We start from the raw sequence: 18,417 nt of genomic DNA on the forward strand, positions 1-18,417 counted from the left end.
TGAACAATTTTAGATCTTAGTTTTAGTATATAAGTAACAAATTATCAACGGAACCTGAAAAATAGGTATTACAAATCAAACTGCTAGATTTTTTATTTGAAAATGGCCGTAACAAGTAACCTTTCACCCAGCTATATTCCAAAAAAAAATTGGTTACCATCATCCATTTTCTTACATTCCGCATAACATTTTAATATAACTACATAAAAGGAGCAAAATATTGATTATTATTCAGAGCAAAAGACTCGTAAAAAGTATTTCAGCAAATAATGGTTATTTGAAAATAGTTAAAATAAAGAAAATGCACAGAATTACGTACTTTCAAGATAAAAGCTATTAATTTTGCGCGGTAACTGACACGAAACGTCATGACGTCTATGACGTCATTTTAAGGCAACATTGTTTTGAAGCGTTTCTGTGGCAATTTATTCTTTATTTCTGCATTATTAAACCATAAAGCATCAGATCGAAGACAGGTTCATGATTTGTTTTCAGAAGAATGAATATACAAACACATTTAGTTTGTCGTAAACGTCGTCGTAAATCGTCACGTTAGCTTCCGGTAAGACATGCACACATACAAATATGAAGGTAACCTACCTCCTTAACAGGTGACCTAGTTTTTGACCCCAGATGACCCAGATTCGAAATTGGACCAAAGATCATCAAGATAAACATTTAAATTTTGATCAAATTTCATGAAGATATGGTCATAAATGTGGCCTCTAAAGTGTTATCAAGCTTTTCCTTTGATTTGACTGGATGACCTAGTTTCTGACCCACCACGACTAAGAATCAAACCTGACCTAGAGGTCATCAAGACAAATATTGTGATCGAATTTCACGAAGACCCAGTGTAAACTAGAAACTGCTTTTGTAGAAAAGCGTATGCCTCCCCCAATGCATAGTCGTATAGGCAAGAAGTCAATAGGGGACTGGAGGGAAAGTCAAAGAGACACTGATAGTTGGCTGCAATAGGGATCATCTATCCGGCATGTCCAGTCATACCACTAAGTTGCAACACTCTAGGCCTAGTGATTCTCAAGTTATGAATTTGAAAAGGTTTTCCATGTTCAAGTCCCTGTGACCTTAACCTTTGATCGAGTGTCCCCAAAATCAGTAGAGGTCATCTACTCTGCATGTCCAATCATCCTATTAAGTTCCAACATTCTGGGTCAAGTGGTTCTCAAGTTATTGATTGGAAAGAGTTTTCTATGTTCAGCCCCCGTGACCTCGACTTTTGATGGAGTGACCCCAAAAACAATAGGGATCATTTACTCTGTAAGTGCTATCACCCTATGAAGTTTGAAGGTTCTAGGTCAAATGGTTCTCAAATTATTAACCGGAAATGGATTTCCATGTTCTGTCCACTGCGACCTTGACCTTTAATAGAGTGACTCCAAAATCAATAGGGGTCATCTACTCAGCAAGTCCAATCATCCTATGAAGTTTCAACATTCTGGGTCAAGTGGTTCTCAAGTTATTGATTGGAAATGGTTTTCCATGTTCAAGCCCCTGTGACCTTGACTTTTAACAGAGTGACCCCAAAATCAATAGGGGTCATCTACTCTGCATGATCAATCATCCTATGAAGTTCTAACATTCTGGGTCAAGGGGTTCTCAAGTTATTGATCCATGTTCAGGCCCATGTGACCTTGACCTTTGGTGGAGTGACCCCAAAAACAACAGGGTCATCTACTCCATAAGCCCTGCCACCCTATGAAGTTTGAAAGTTCTAGGTCATATGGTTCTCAAGTTATTGATCGGAAATAAAGTGTGACGGTAGGTTGGACGGACGGACAGGGCAAAAACAACATGTCTCCCCCAGCAGAGGGGAGACATAAATACAGTCCCTATTGCATACACAAGGTTTTTCTTTGATTTGACCTTGCGGCCTAGTTTTTGACCCGAGATTAATGATATTCAAACCTGACCTAGATTTCATCAAGGCAGCCATTCTGACTAACTTTTATGAATATCCAGTGTAAAATGCAGCCCCTATTGCGTACAAAAGGTTTTTCTTTGATTTGACCGGATGACCTAGTTTTTGACCCCAGATGACCCATAATCGAACTTGACCTAGATTATATCTAGACAAACATTCTGATCAAATTTCATGAAGATCCCGTGTAAAATACAGTCCCTGTTACATACACAAGGTTTTTCTTTGATATGATCTAGTGACCTAGTTTTTTACTCCAGATGACCCATGTTCGACCTTGACCTAGATTTCATCAAGGCATCCATTCTGGCTTAATTTCATGAAGGTCAAGTGTAAAATACAGTCCCTATTGCATACACAAGGTTTTTCTTTGATTTGACCTAGTTTTTGACCACAGATGACCTATATTCGTATTTTGCCTAGATTTGATCAAGGCAATCATTCTGACCAAATTTCATTAAGTTCAATAGAAAAATACAGCCTCTATCGCATACACAAGGTCTTTCTTTGATTTGACCTAGTGACCTAGTTTTCGCCCCCTGATGACCCATATTCCAACTTGACCTAGATTTTATAAAAGCAATCATTCTGACTAAATTTTATGAATATCCAGTATAAAATGCAGCCCCTATTGCATACACAAGGTTTTTCTTTAATTTGACCAGGTGACCTAGTTTTTGAACTACATGTAGATGACCCATATTCGAATTTGACCTATATTTCATCCAGACAAACATTCTGATCAAATTTCATGAAAATCCGGTGTAAAATGCAGTCCCTATTGCATACACAAGGTTTTTTCTTTGATATGACCTAGTGACCTAGTTCGACAAACATTCTGATCAAATTTCATGAAGATCCAGCGTAAAATACAGTCCCTATTGCATACACAAGGTTTTTCGTTGATTTGACCTAGTTTGATCCCAGATGACCCATATTCGAACTTGACCTAGATTTCATCAAGGCAATCATTCTGAGCAAATTTCATGAAGATCAACTGAAAAATACAGCCTCTATCGCATATACAAGGTTTTTCTTTGATTTGACCTAGTGACCTAGTTTTTATCCCCAGATGACCCATATTCGAACTTGACCTAGATTTTATCAAGGCAATTATTCTGACCAAATTTCATGAAGATCAATTGAAAAATACAGCCTCTATCGCATACACAAGCGAAATGTTGACAGACGACGGACATCAAGCGATCACAATAACTCACCTGAGCAATCAGGTGAGCTAAAAAGTTTGGTTTTCAAGTCTGTGACATATAAGCTTCAAGTCGTATGCTAAATTTTCAATTTTATGGTGGAAGAAGACCCCAGGTGCCAGGTGCCCCTTTGAGAGGACACCTGGTTTGACCCACAGACTTTCCACAAGCCTGATGGATGGCTTCGATCCTCAAATAACAACCAAAGAAAGGTTTGAAGCCAGAGAGGAAGCACAACTTGGCATATGATGTGAAGTCAAGTAACTCTGAACAACACTTTTCTCTTTCTTACAATTCATTATCCTATATCATTAAAGCATACATGTATATCTGTTGGCAGTATCTAGTAAACTGCATCTGGAGTGATCAAAAATATTTTATTTTGACCATGAATAATTTTATCAATAAGCAGGATTACTAGGAATTTTTTTACTTCCTTAGAACTTTTTTAATGTTGTGACAATAAACCAAACAATCCTGATAAAAACTGTGACTCCTAATATTATCAATCAACCTGACATATACTAGAACATCCCGCAAAGCAGGGGTATCATTAAGAGCAGCTAGCTAGGGTTCAAAATAAGGAAAACACAATTGAAGGAGTAAGTAGTTCAAGGCCTTGTTTTCCAACATAAGCATTCATGCATATGAGACCTTTGATCAGGCTTAATTATATTCTAGTCAAACTAATTTGACATAATCCTAGGAAATATTGATTTATTTTTCTTATGGCAGTATCTCCACTCATGTCAAACACTCGTAAGAACAAAATAGTGGAGAAAATTTCCAAAGAAATTGTCACTGCTGCCGATTTGGGTTTAATGCTGATTTTGTTGCGAATATGAGAAAAATTAAAATAAAACTTACATATCCCCACACAAACTATTTTCAAACACAACCTATTTTCGACCACCTAGGACTTTTTATGATAAAAATCTTTACAAGCCAAATTTATTAGTTGTGATTGTTTCACTGTTTACAGCAGAGACAGAACATGTTATGAACCTATTCGCCTTCAGTTTTGGTACTTAGAAAATTATATAGATTCCATTTATGTAGCAGTACTATGTTTTCATGAGGTTTTTCTTATTACTAAAAAACCTGCATCTTTCCTTGTCTACTACCTATTCTTGCTTCAGCCAATATCAGTATTTATATATCTTTTGCACTAAATGTTTATTGCTTAACACATGCTTACTGCCAGAATTGTGAAGCACATTATTATTAAATTATTTTGACAATGCAATCATGATGCCTGTCCTTGCAACATTTTTTTCATTTTCTAAGCAATTTGAAATATTTGGAGTGTCAAAAGCTTAGCAATTATATAATACATTGTCATATGTGACAGCTATTAATGTAGCAGATGTGACACACTGGTTCTCTTGAGTAATTGAGCACATGATATAGTTCTTTAGATAATGCACTAACTTTTGGCTGCCATTTACTTTACCCTACCCCCTGTAATTTAGGTGCCAATTTAGGCAAGTGTACCTACAGTATATTGATCTGCCATGTTGGTTTTAGTGTTTGTTGCCAGACTTGAATTTTGGGTGTAAATATGTTTGCCATGTTGTAATGAAACTACAGTAAAAGTTTAGTGCTGTTTCATTTTGCTGGAAGGAAAATACCACCTGTGGTCGAATTTAGGCTGTAAATTTTCAGCATGACTTCCTACTGATGACTTTCAAAATCATCCTGCCAGGGATTCGATCAGTTAGAAACTTGAAACTTAAATGGTATGTTTTATAGCACTTATGCTGATAGAAAGTGTTAGACAATAAACCAAAGATTTGGACTTGCATCTGTACAAAACTGCACAGAAAACTTGTTAAGCGGTTGAAAACTGGTTGTGCCGGGATACATGTATCAAAAGGGGATTTAATTCATCACTGATATACGTAAAAATTATAAAATATTTCCAAAATTACGAATTTTCAGGTGATTATTTAAACCTATGTATGTACTGTACACCATTAATGTTTACTGCGTATAGGACACAGCATTCAGCAATATGCGCAAATGATAACTTTACATGACTTTGTACTATGATTTATCCTCCATTAATGATTATTTTGGTCCTTTGAAGTATTGTCCGTCACAAATATAAAACAATCTGACTGTCGAATTATTTCTAAATTGCTACATTTTGTAAAAATATTTTTCATTTATATGCCCTTTTCTCGTTATTCCGAGCCCCTAAGCCGGTTTTTCAGTGCTGGTCAGTAGAAGATTTAAGTTTCAAAAGAGTTTTTGCTATAGTTCGGTACTCCAACATCTAAACTTATAAAATCCCCATGAAGAAAAATTCTAAGGATTTTTATAAATGAATAATCTAGGCTTTCACATGATGACCCTAACCCTCTGAAACAGCCAAATTCTTTCTCGTTAAAACCAAGACTTGCAATCATTTGTACTTGCTCTGAAAAATTAAGGCTTTTTTGAAAAAGTTCTTTGTTAAAATTAAGAACAGATATATTATTGTGTTAGCAGACAAAAAAGTTTTAAAATAAGTGCTTTCTGTTTTCTGTAAGAAGGTTATATATTACCCCAATGATTTTAGATAAGCAAATTTTGTGCCAAAATTTTCTTTTGTGTATATTTCTATTTTAATGCAAGTAATTCTATTTTCTTTTTACTTTTGTTTATCTGTCATATGATTTTTTACAACATACATAAAATTTAGAAACAGGAAATAGCTGCAAGTGCAAATTTTCCAAAGGCTCGGATCAATGAGAAGGCTCGGAATTACGAGAAAGAGGCATATATAATTTCATCCAGGTTAAACTTGTATGGATAAGTTGTATAAATTTTTTTTGCTAATAGTGTAACACTTTCAAACAGACCCAGGCCATTCTTTAAATAATTTCATCCAAATATTGAAATCACCATGCTGTCAAACTTGTTTGTTTACATTATCAACCACGTGTACCATACCCTGGGCCAAAGTAAGGGCAAAATATACTATGGGGCCATGATATTTACAGAAAATGGTCACCTTTTTATTTTTAGAAAGCAACATTCAAAAAATTTTGTCATGAAGAAGTATGTAATTTAACAGCGCACGCACAATCAACATATCATAAAATTGTAGCGGTCAAATTAAAATTTAAATAAGTATAATAGTAAACTGATTCAAGTGTATATTTTCTAGCCAGGCTTCACGTATTTGGCCCCCCTGGATTGAACATTATCGCGAGGTGCGCGAAGGGTCGAGGTCACATCTTCCAGAGGCTGTTTACGTGTCAACTGGAAAAAGACTGGCGTGTTAAACGTATGTAAATATGTGTATTCATTTTAGTACAACTATATAGAATAAGAAATACCTTCGACATAGACATGATTTCGGTGTTATTTCAGTCAAACCTGACAAAGTCGTTATTTTGTCCCATCGGAAGCCATTGTTGCCTTGCATTGTGGGAAGGGGGTTTCCTACTTGACGTCATCCCGGAGTTCCATTAAACATGTCAACAATAGAGGAGAAACGATTACAAAATAAAGAGAGATTTGAAAACAAGAAAAGGAAAGTCAGAGAGAGCCAGATAGATGGACCTTACAGAAACCCTTGCTATGAGGTAACTAATGGCATTGAACTTTATTATCAGATACAGCGCTTTAATCCATACTATCCATATCCTTCTAATGTCATGAGGCCCAAGTTGGGGCCCATTTGGTCGAACTAATCCGACGAATACAGTTTGTTTTATACTGTGACAGTCAAACTGTAACTGCGGTGGCTGCAAAAGTCAGAAATTAAAAAGCAGCCACTCAGCGACAGTAAGCTTGTCTAGGGCCCATTTCGCGATAAGCCGTGACGGGACAGTGACAGGCAAGTTATAATGCCGTCTCAGTACGTCCTGTTACTTGGACTAAGGCAACAAATTTGACGTATAAATTTTTTGGACGGTCGCTGTAGACCTATCCATAAGGGCGATATCAGAAGAGCTAGGCTAACGTCTACGTCCCCGCAAGGGGTTGGACGGTTATGGAAGATAGATAAAAGGACAAATGTTCAATAGGTAAAGAGTACATGTACATGTGACTTTTGTCAGAATATTGATGCAGTTGATCCGCTGTGCCATAAATTGAGTTGTTAACGCGTCTGTCGAGGTCACACTCAAAATAATAACCAGACAGACATCATCATTTTGGATTTGCCAAAGCTTTTGACAAAGTACCTCATAAACATCTATTATATAAATTGAAATACTAAGGTGTAACCTATAATGCCTTGAAGTGGATATAACACGGGTGGTAAACACGCAATCCAGTTCCCACTGGGAATACGCTTAAAGGCCTAGATTCACTACTATATAAGTGTCCCCCCCCCCCAAATCCAATATACAACTCCCATCTTATCTGCTGCTTATCAGCGATTATGTAACAGTAACTGATTAGAGGGCAATTAGCACAGCAGGGACCCCAACTAGACCATGAAGATGTGTGCAGTGGAGTTGAAAGAAATTATTTTTTCTTCAGTGAATGTGGAATGATAATAATAATTATTGTTATTTTGATATTATATAGATGGTAATAACTATTACTTTAATGTTATAATAAAATAATAACAATCATAATCATTATTATTATTATTATATTACATATAGGATGATAAAAGATACAGTAATAATATTGATTTCAATTCTAGACAAATTTTTTTTTTACAGTATTCTGCAATCTTTAGATGAGAAAAAGTCACATTTTTCTAAAATATCACAATTCTCCAGACAGAATTTGAAAAAATATAAATTTGCATATTTCTTTTAGTAAGTTTCTCATTATTTCATTATTGTGAATATAAGTTTCTGATTATTTTATTATTGTGTTTTATCAACAAATATTTTTCTTTACATAGTGATGCAAAAAAAAATCTAGTATAACTTTAAAAGTTATCATTTATTCATTAATTTAAAATAAATTACATTGTATCCCCTTCTCACTAATTGATACACTTGTAAGGTAGACTGTCTCTCCAATAAACAATGACCCTTGTTTATTGGAGCCATACTGTGATGGTCATTAGCCCCCAACTGTGCTGGTGAAGACAGAAATCCCTTGGCCCACTGCCAAAATCTAGGCCTTTAAAATGGGTTGCGTGACTTCCGGTGCTGGTGTTGCGCATCAATATATACAAAATCGAGGTAGGTGGGTTTTTGTTTTTGTAAATAATGACACATTTATGAGTGTTTTCGAAAAAAAGCAAAATATGCTATTCGACACAAAAATGAATAAAGATCATATGTTTGAAATACCAAATTATTAATTTAAGAATCAGCCCTGATAACATGAAAACTCTGGTGGCTCGGTCTGTCAAAAAAGCTTGGAATCATGAAAAATTCAAATTTTCTAACTCTTGTGCCTTCTTTCTGGAAATGTGACGCTTCTAATGATGAAACACGTGTATAACAGTCATGAATATTACATACTCTTGAACGAAATGTTGCTTTTGGGGTAAAGAATGGCAAAAAACAACCGGGAATGGGGTTGCGCCCCGGGAATGGAGTTGCGCGTATACATTATATACATTATGATGTATACGAGCAACTCCATTCCCGGTGCGCAGCCCCATTCCCGATGCTTTTTAGTCAAGTATGTCCCCGTAAGCAGGATTTGAAGCAAATTATTTTGATATCCGTTACTTCATAATAGTTGAGTTATCATAAAAAGCATCAGATGCCCTCAGATTAGGTATATGAGGTCAGAAACTTCCATTTTTGTTGATTTCATACTTTTTTCACGCTTCGTGTTGCCAGTTTTCGTGATAATAGAGCCGAATCATGAATTACAAACCAGATATTTTATATATACGATGTAGCATCATATTTGTGTCAAATAGCATTTTCCTTTTTTCGAGAAAAATTATTCTTGTCTCATACTAAGCAAAATCATGACTTCACATATTTCATTTTCGTCTATTTTTACGCGCAACACCAGCTCCGGAAGTCGCGCAACCCATTTTAAGCGTTTTCCCAGCGGGAATTGGGTTGCGCGTTTAACACCCGTGTATTAGATTTTCTGGATGATTGAACCCGAACAGATGTCCTGGGGGTCAGATGTCAAGGAAAGTGCGTGTGACTTCTGGCGTTCCCAAGGGCACTGTTCTGGGTCCTGTCCTGTTCCAAATTTACATAAATGACTTTGCTAATTACATTAAACATAGTTCTAACCCTTAGACTAGTTGCAGACGACAGTATTATCTGTAGAGAAGTCAAAAGCATAACGGATGCAAAACTCCTCAAGTCTGATTTAGAAGCTGCTGGTAAATGGGAACAGGATTGGTTGATGCATTTCCACCCAGATAGATGTAACATTCTTAGTATTATACACAGAAAAAGAACCATATCAGGTTTTGCTATAAAGTACATAATCATATTCTAGAAAAAGTTGAATGGTGTCACAATCCAGAATGATTTAAAATGGGACAAATATATCAATTCCATTACAAATAAGGCAAATCAGTCACTTGCTTTTCTTCGAAGAAACTTAAAAATAAGTTCCCAAAAAGTGAAAGAACATGCTTATAAAATAGAAAAAGTGGAATCTCCGCAGGTCGCTCAACACGACAAAAACGAAAATGTTGCAGACTCGGTTTGATTGAGCCTGTTCATGGACGGTAGTGGAAATGGATGCTGCCAGGACGGTCCACGCCCTCTAGCCCCGGGTTGAGCAGAACTCAGCATTCACACATGCAATAACTACAAAAAACAATTTTGAGACATCCACAGATGCGTTCATACGGCAGTGCACACGGAACCTTCAATGATACACTAACGTGTATACATAATTCCATGAAAATCGGCATATGGTCCCCAGTTAAAATAATGGGTTTGCCCTAAACGAGAAAACAATGGACAGAACTAAACAAGCTGGACTTTAGAAAGGGAATCTGAAGTTATGGGGGCTGCATATCACAGGAACTGCCAGAAGACGAAATTAACAAGCGGGCACCATATCCAAGGGGTGATTATACAATACCCAAAGCTTTGAAAGCGGGGATATTGAAACGACCCAGGCCGAAATGTTCAAGCTGAGAAACTAAACAGTACCAATAACAAAACATAAAAGTCGTGCTGAACGATCTGAGAAAATCGAAATATAACAGCCCTGATTGAATGTACGGGGAGACTTTTTACGGACGCCACACGGCACAAACAACGCTGCTGTGATAATTAAATAGAAAAAGTGGAAACTCCACAGGTCGCTCAACACGACAAAAACGGAAATGTTGCAAAAAAACAAAGAAAAATATCAAACAGGGAATGCCACGCACCAAAAGCGCAGCCTTCTCAAAACGAACCCCCCAGCACGCACAGCTCGGTGGTTTGAAAGACATAGTTAGACCCAAATTAGAATACTCTTCGACAGTCTGGGACCCACATACCAAAAATCATATAAATCAGACTGAGAGGGTCCAGAGAAGAGCTACAAGATTTTTCACCAGCCGTTATCATAACACCAGCTCAGTCTCGGACATGTTAAATAATTTGAATGGCCAAGTCTAGAAATCAGAAGAACCAGAGCAAGACTCCTCATGCTTTATAAAATAGTCCACCATGTCGTACCTATTTACCCTGATAATAATTTATTGGGCCCTACAGGTCCAAGAACAAGGTATGGTAGCATATACACATTCAGGCTCATTGGAACACACAAAGATTCATACAAGTTCTCGTTCTTTCCAAGGACCGTTAGCCAGTGGAACATGTTGCCTATTGCAGCTCATGAAGCAGCCACAGTTGACAGACACGTTTAAAACTGTCGTCACTGTGCCTGTTATGGTCTCGACCATAGCATATTAAACAGCAACTATTGTACAAATTTTTATCCTAACATTGTAAAAAAACTTTTGGCACTTATACTATAAAGTCCGTATGTACAAACACCATATAGTTAATTGTTTTGAATTCACCAGCGCCTACACATAATATTCATTGTTATGAGGGAGTACGTGTAGTATTAAGAAGAAGAGAACATTATGTTCCTTAATAAATTTTAGAACGAGCTCAAAAGTCAGAACCAAAACCTTTTAAACCAGCCTTACTCATTTGGCTTATCGGGATGACTTATTTTATGATGTTGTCATCCCTCTAAGGATAGCGACAGTTAAAAGTTACCACGCTGTCCCGAAATGTCCTGTTACTTGGACTACTTTTAAATAAGTCTGTCTTGATAAATTCTAGGTCAGTTTCATCTGGCAATGAAGTAAGTTTTCTACATGAAGTCATCCTAGGCAAACAAATCTTGCTTAAATTAATACATCTTAGGCAGAATAGTTTCTAAGTGGAGCTACATTGTCCGTCCATTTAAATATGGTTCCATATTGTTACAGAAAGGACAAAAATCAACTCGCCCTCTTAAAATTTGTTTACGATATGCGTTCAGTACCTTTTTGTCGCTTCCCTCGGCTCACCTCAAAACATGCATACTGTCCCTTTCAAAAAGATGCCCACCTTCAGTTTTCAAAATTGCTGAACCTAGTTATGTGAACCTTGGCACTATGACATTATTGCAAGTACAAATGGTCACGGAAAACATACACCCCGCCCGGGAATCGAACTCGCGACCCCGCGATCCGTAGATCAGAGCTAAGCGGGCGGGCTAATGACCCAATGGAAACATGATAATTAGTCGTCATGCTAACACAAGTCAAACATACCTAAGTACTTAAACATTGTTCTGCATGTCTTCAGCTCGACATTTATGTTGTGTCTGTGTACTGTTAAATTTATCGGATTGAGTGGTTCCAATACTCCCGCTTTAAAAGCTTTGTTTAATCACCCTTTGGATATGGTGCCTGCTTTTTAATTCTGTCTGTTTAATTTTGTCTTTTGGCAGTACCTGTGATATGCAGGCTCCATAACCATTGATCCCTTCTCTAAATTCCAGTTTGTTTAGTTCTGCCCATTTTTTTATCGTTTAGGGCAAAACCTATATTTTATCTGGGAACCATACGCCGCTTTTCATGCACTCTGTGCACCATTGGACATGGAACATGTGCAGCCCGGATGAATACATTTCATGGAATTGCACTCTGTGCACCATTGGACATGGAACATGTGCACCGCCGTACGAATACATTTCATGGAATTGCACTCTGTGCACCATTGGACATGGAACATGTGCACCGCCGTACGAATACATTTCATGAAATTGCACTCTGTGCACCATTGGACATGGAACATGTGCACCGCCGTACGAATACATTTCATGAAATTGCACTCTGTGCACCATTGAACATGGAACATGTGCAGCCCGGATGAATACATCTGTCTCTAAATTATATTCTGGTACTTATAACATGTGTAAATGATGATTTCTGCTCAACTGGGAGCTAGAGGGCGTGGACGGTAGCTTGCATTCCCACTATCGTCCATGAACACGCTCAATCAAATCGAGCCTGCAACATTTTCATTAAGGTCGCGTTGTGCGACCTGTAGTTTTCCACTTTTTCATTTTACTGTTGTTTTTTTTTGTCGAGCCCACTTGCGGATGCGAATATATAGTTGTCCAAATGGCTGTTCGGTGTCCGTCCGTCCGTCCGAACTTAGACATGCTTGTAGTAATCTTGTTTATATTTGGTCTGAATGTTAACCTCAGTGAGACAAAGTGTCGTGCGCAAACCCCAGGTTCCTATCTCAAAGGTCAAGGTCACAGTTGTAGGTCAAAAGTAATGTCAGATCTTGTCCGGCCCATAACTTCGACATGCATTGGGGGACTTTTATTTTGAAAACTGACATTCACACCCTTTCACAGCTTTCGCATAAAAAAAATTGGCGGGGTCTGTCTAGGGACCGAAAGTATTCTTAAGAAAAAATACCTGAACATAAGAAGTGGAATGTTACATATTTGGCTAATGGTACTCTGCGGAACAGAACGGAACAGAACAAGTTAAGAGGCACCCCACGGGGTATAATCAAAATGTAAATACTTTTTGTACGAAAATTTCTTCTTTTTTTCAGGAAGGCCAGATGACAATAAGATGCGTTAGTTCGGTAAAGAACAAAACAGAATGTGAAAAATATGCTGCTAATGCCATGAAATGCAAAACGTTTTGGGTAATTTAAACTGAGTTTTTTTAGCTCACCTGAGCACAAAGTGCTCAAAGGTGAGCTTTTGTGATCACCCTGTGTCCGTCGTCCATCCGTCCGTCGTCAGTCGTCCGTCGTCAACAATTTGACTGTTAACACTCTAGAGGTCACAATTTTGGCCCAATCTTAATAAAACTTGGTCAGAATGTTACCCTCAATAAAATCTTGGACGAGTTCGATATTGGGTTATCTGGGGTCAAAAACTAGGTCACCAGGTCAGATCAATTGAAAAGCTTGTTAACACTGTAGAGGTCACAATTTTGGCTCAATCTTAATGAAACTTGGTCAGAATGTTACCCTCAATAAAATCTTGGACAAGTTTGATATTGGGTCATCTGGGGTCAAAAACTAGGTCACCAAGTCAAATCAAAGGAAAAGCTTATTAACACTCTAAAGGCCACATTTATGACTGTATCTTCTTGAAACTTGGTCAGAATGTTAATCTTAATGATCTTTAGGTCAAGTTCGAATCTGGGTCATGTGTGGTCAGACACTAGGGCACCGCGTCAAATCAAAGGAAAAGCTAGTTAACACTTAAGAGATCATATTTATGACCATATCTTTATGAAACTTGGTCAGAATGTTAATCTTGATGATCTTTAGGTCAATAGGTCAGGTGAGCGATACAGGACCTTCATGGCCCTCTTGTTTATTTTTCAATTTTATCAAATTAGTATACTATTCTGGCTCGCGTAACAGATGTGTAGAGGATAGTTGTCAGCTTCACCGGTTGAACACTAGGTGCGAAATTAAAAATGCAAAGCTTTCACGATTGCAAGGACAATACTTGTAATATATATCTGTAAAACAAGTTACATGTATTATGTTAACCGATTTTCATCCAGTTTTGTTAAACCGTATAGGCCTGTCAGTGAACAATATATACAGTTTCACATTAACATTCCACTCTTTAATTTCAATAAGTAAAAACAAACATGTAATAAAAAATATTAGAAAGGAACAATGCTATCTATTTCGCAGGATAAATGCACGACAGACGTACATTTCAGTTCAGTTAGAATCGGTCTGAAATTCAGCCACGTTATAGCCACTACGTAAACTGTCGCTCTTTGTGAGTGTAATTTGTCTTCTTGATGGAAACTAACATGTCATTATTTCCGGCGATTCCCATGGATGGTGAAAGAGGAGATCACCTTCTTTGAAGAAAATTTATTAGGTGTGGTTGCCTCGCAGTCATATCACTCCGCTCACAACCCACGTCCAGCGTATAGGTTAAAAGGTCTTGACGTCTCCAATACGACATCAGTAGTATATAGGTGGCTGTGACTGTTCATGTTAGCGACCGAAATGCCGTTTCTAAAGACCGAATGACCAGAAAATGTGTATATTTTCAAGGAAGAGTCGTAATATGATATATATTGGCATAATAATACTAACCTTAGATTTTAAATGAAGTAGACACTATGCAAGTATAAAATAGCTTGCAGACATAGGTATGGCAGCGGACGAAAAATAGAAAGAAAAACAAAAAAAGTGGTTGGCCTTGTAACTGATATATTGGTTGACTTCTAGAATATAAAGATATTTTAAGGAGAGTTTAATTTAACAAATAAGTATTTTTATATTTTCAGAAAAAGGTTGTAAAAGATCGAAAGAGGAAAGGCATTGATCCGCCGCTTCCTGCAATTGAAGATAGACCACAAGTGCTAGAGCAATATAAACATTGGTTATGATATTTTTTAAGTTAATTCTGACAATTTAACAAATTTTCTTTGAACTTTTTGAAATACAGTTTTGTAAGTGTTTGTTATAAAAACATGCTTTTTTAATAAAATGTACTGTTATTTTTCTTGTTATTTCGAAGAATGACTATTGTACTCACCTGGCGTTGCTGTTGGCATCGGTGTTCGTGGCAAGCTTCTCAGTTTCACTACTTCTTTTTAACAACTGCCCCCAATATCATTAAATCATATAATATCGGCCTCGGTATGGAGTAGACTTCTGGTTTATAATCATGTACCCCAAAGGTCATGGTCACTTAGGTCAGATATTGTAAGGTTGTTTAAAGATACACGGCAAAGTCGTATTTTCACTGTATCTTAACTTCTGTACATATTTTATTTAACCAGGCATGAGAGCTAATCTTCGTTAGAGGAATTACAGAAGTCCGCATGCTTTACTTGATGTTCGTGAAACATGGTCAGAATCATAGAATGTTATTCTTCATATGTTGTAGGAGCCAAGTTCAAAGCTAGACCATCTTTTGTCAGAAAACTAGGTCTCTGGTTTCATTTACAAAAAGCGTTGTTTACAATCTTAAAGGGAAGTCAGTAAAGGCCACATTCCCATCTGATCTACACAGAACCCAGTCAGAACATTTGTCTTTAAGCAGACTAGACCAGGTTCGAAACGAGGCCATTTTGTGTAACAACTAGGTTACTATGTTAAGTCAGAGAAAAAAACCTTAAACATTCCATTGACTACGTTTACTACTAGGCCCATATGATGCTTGGTCAGGATTATTTGTTGTGAAAAGTGGGTCAGCTGAGCGATATAGAGTCTTCGTGTGCCTCTTACGTCGTAATTCCTTCTACCTCAGTCGTATGTTACTGTATTTCACACACGCACACACACACACACACACTAACACATCCTAAAATTACAAAATTTGCTATGCCTAAGTGTTCTTTTACCGCCGGCGCACACAGAAAAAAACACCCCACCGACCGTTACATTCTATCCAAGGCCCGACGCACACACCCGAAATAAAAATAGCTATAAACTTAGAATATGGTGAATGTGGTGATTAGACATTTTGAGCTGTGCAACAATCCACACTCTTTCACACACTCTGTTTACCGCCCCAACAGCCATGCAGTCAAACAAAAAAAAATCGTTTAATTTTTTTGTGCCTTACGGTATTCCGCCAACACCGCACGGAACTCGCCCACCGCCCCTCCCCCCCCCCCCCCCCCCCCCCCCCCCCCCCACACACACACAAAAGAAAATCCTAAAGTTTTACTTCCTCATAATCTTATCTAGAACTTCGGGTGCCAAATCGATGTTTTATCTTACCTGAACCTTCGGGTGAGCTATTAGTATACTAGTATGCGGATGATCCAGCGTCCGTCGTCCACAACTTACATAAACTTAAGTCTGTCTGTAGCTTTATCATAAAGACCTTTCCCAAATCTTTTATTTTAAATGAGGACACTGCCCTTCTGAGGGGCCGTTAGAGCTAAAAATAGAAATACATTTTAATGAATTTTTCTCATGAACCGCTTGATTGATCTTCATCAAACATGATCTGTAGCATCATTATAAAGTATTCTCCCAATTTATTCACATGGGGACAATAGGCCCCTTTTAGGGGCAACAAGAGCTAAAATAGAAATACAGGTCTATGACTTATTATGATCCATTGGATGGATCTGCATCAATTATTATAATGTCTTTTCTCAAATGTATTCATATGGGGTCATTCGGCCTCTTTTAAGGGCCACTGCCCCCAGTTTTGTTCAAATGGATGTACTTGGCCCCTTTTAACACTATAGCGAAAAACAGAAATCATTTTAAACAACTTCTCATAAACCGTTTAATAGATTTACCACAGACTTGGTCTGTAGAATTGTTATCTTCTGTAGCATTGTTATAAGGTCCTCTTGCAATTTTGTTCAAATGTGGACAGTCAGCCGTTTTAAACGGCCGGTAGAGCTGAAGATAGTAATACATTTATGATTAAAACGACTCTTCCTATGGACTGTTTGAAGAATCCTCGTCAAACAGGGTCTGTAGGATCATTATGAGATCCTTTCCAAAGTTTGTTCAAATGGAGACACTGGACCCTATTAGGAGCCATTAGAGCTAAAAGTAGAAATACCTTCAGTTTAATCAGCTTCTCATTAACCACTTACTAGTAATGGATTTGCACCAAATTTTGTCTCTAGCATTATTATAATGGTTGTCACGGAATTTTACTGATCCTGACACGCTCGGTACCTGTTAGAGGTCGCTAGAGCTAAAGATAGAAATGCATTTTAACAACTTCTCTCCCGAACCGCTAGATGACTCTTCGTTAAATCTGATCCCGGCAGCATCATTGTAAGGTTCTCTCCAAAGTTTGTTCAAATGGGGGCTCTCGACATCTTTTAGGGGCTGTTAAAGCTAACTGGATGCCCACGGGCAACATGCCGAGCCCGCCAGCTGTCAAAAGGACTGGGAGTTGCACACGACACTGTCTCATTGAGGCAAACATTTATTTCAAATAAAAAGGTTACAATATAAGTTACTTATAGTAACAACAACAACAACAACAACTAAACACAGTTGTTACCATTCATGATACCATGTGAGCGACCTGACCACCATGGCCCTCTTGTTGAAGAATTTCGAGTTTTAATGCGCCGTTTTCACAGTCTCCATCTGGAGACATTGAGAACTTAGTAACTAACTTGATTGATCTGTTACTTTTGTGTTCCTACATCAAAAAGATGAAACGTGATTTCCACCAAGTCCTGCCTTTATTGCCGGATGAAGGTAGACTCTGAAAACAAGGATCGAACTTTTTTAATGATAGTAGTGTTTCATAAGTAGTATGTTTTTTTTTTTATTTGGCGTTGTTCAAAGTACATGAATTCATAAACGATGCTTGGAATACAAACGCCGTAAAACATATTCCGGTAAATAGTTTATAAGGAAATGAAAGAAGCATATAATTTATTAGTCGTAGTCTATTTGTTTTATTTAAATGGGTCTTTTGCTCAGGCCCTCTAATTCACATTCCTTCCTCTTGCGCCAACAGGCTCGGTGCTTTTTGCGCCTTCAGGCTTGGTGAGCTACATCCGCCAATAGAGATCTCTTTTGATTGACCAGTAATCCCACGGTTGTTTAATGCGCGCCGTAGCGAGTGAGCCGGACAACCTCTGCAACCCACTTCCGTCGGAAAGCACCAAGATCTTTAACATCCAACGTTGCAGCTGTCGACGAGAGTTTGATGTTTTGTAAGTTTCCTCTCGATCTTTACTTCCAGTGACACCGTGAGTTACACCAGTATGATTTATTTCGTAGCGGTCAATAACTTCTGCTATGAATGAAAGGTCTTTTTTCATGACGAGACCCGTATGTAAGGCAATTCTGCTATAGTCTTGTTATGAACTCAATACATGCTGCAGGTTTGCTTGTCTTTTATGAAGTGTGCAGCCTGGACATTCTAATTGGC

At 37.7% G+C, this 18,417-nt stretch overlaps 2 protein-coding genes across 4 annotated transcripts in view; one reads left to right on the forward strand and one right to left on the reverse strand.

Moving 5' to 3' along the window:
• Positions 1-6,601, reverse strand: part of LOC123525491 (PR domain zinc finger protein 10-like) — a 34,667-nt gene extending 28,066 nt beyond the window's left edge. The window contains exon 1 of one of the 3 annotated variants that reach the window (XM_045304582.2): positions 6,477-6,601. The gene's annotated coding sequence lies outside the window, so the exon portion shown is untranslated. Of the gene's footprint in view, positions 1-6,148; positions 6,315-6,476 lie in introns of those variants that run through there. The other 2 variants (XM_053537822.1, XM_045304583.2) reach the window with 2 other exon arrangements.
• On the forward strand, positions 6,591-15,043 carry LOC123525492 (coiled-coil-helix-coiled-coil-helix domain-containing protein 7-like). Its single transcript, XM_045304584.2, has 3 exons — positions 6,591-6,725; positions 13,110-13,205; positions 14,831-15,043. The coding sequence occupies exons 1-3, from the start codon at positions 6,615-6,617 to the stop codon at positions 14,930-14,932; spliced, it is 309 nt and encodes a 102-aa protein (XP_045160519.1). The 5' UTR covers positions 6,591-6,614; the 3' UTR covers positions 14,933-15,043.
• Positions 15,044-18,417: the final 3,374 nt, after the last annotated feature.

The sequence above is a fragment of the Mercenaria mercenaria genome, chromosome 3 (genome assembly GCF_021730395.1).
Source record: "Mercenaria mercenaria strain notata chromosome 3, MADL_Memer_1, whole genome shotgun sequence".
NCBI classification, from domain to species: Eukaryota; Metazoa; Mollusca; class Bivalvia; order Venerida; family Veneridae; genus Mercenaria; species Mercenaria mercenaria.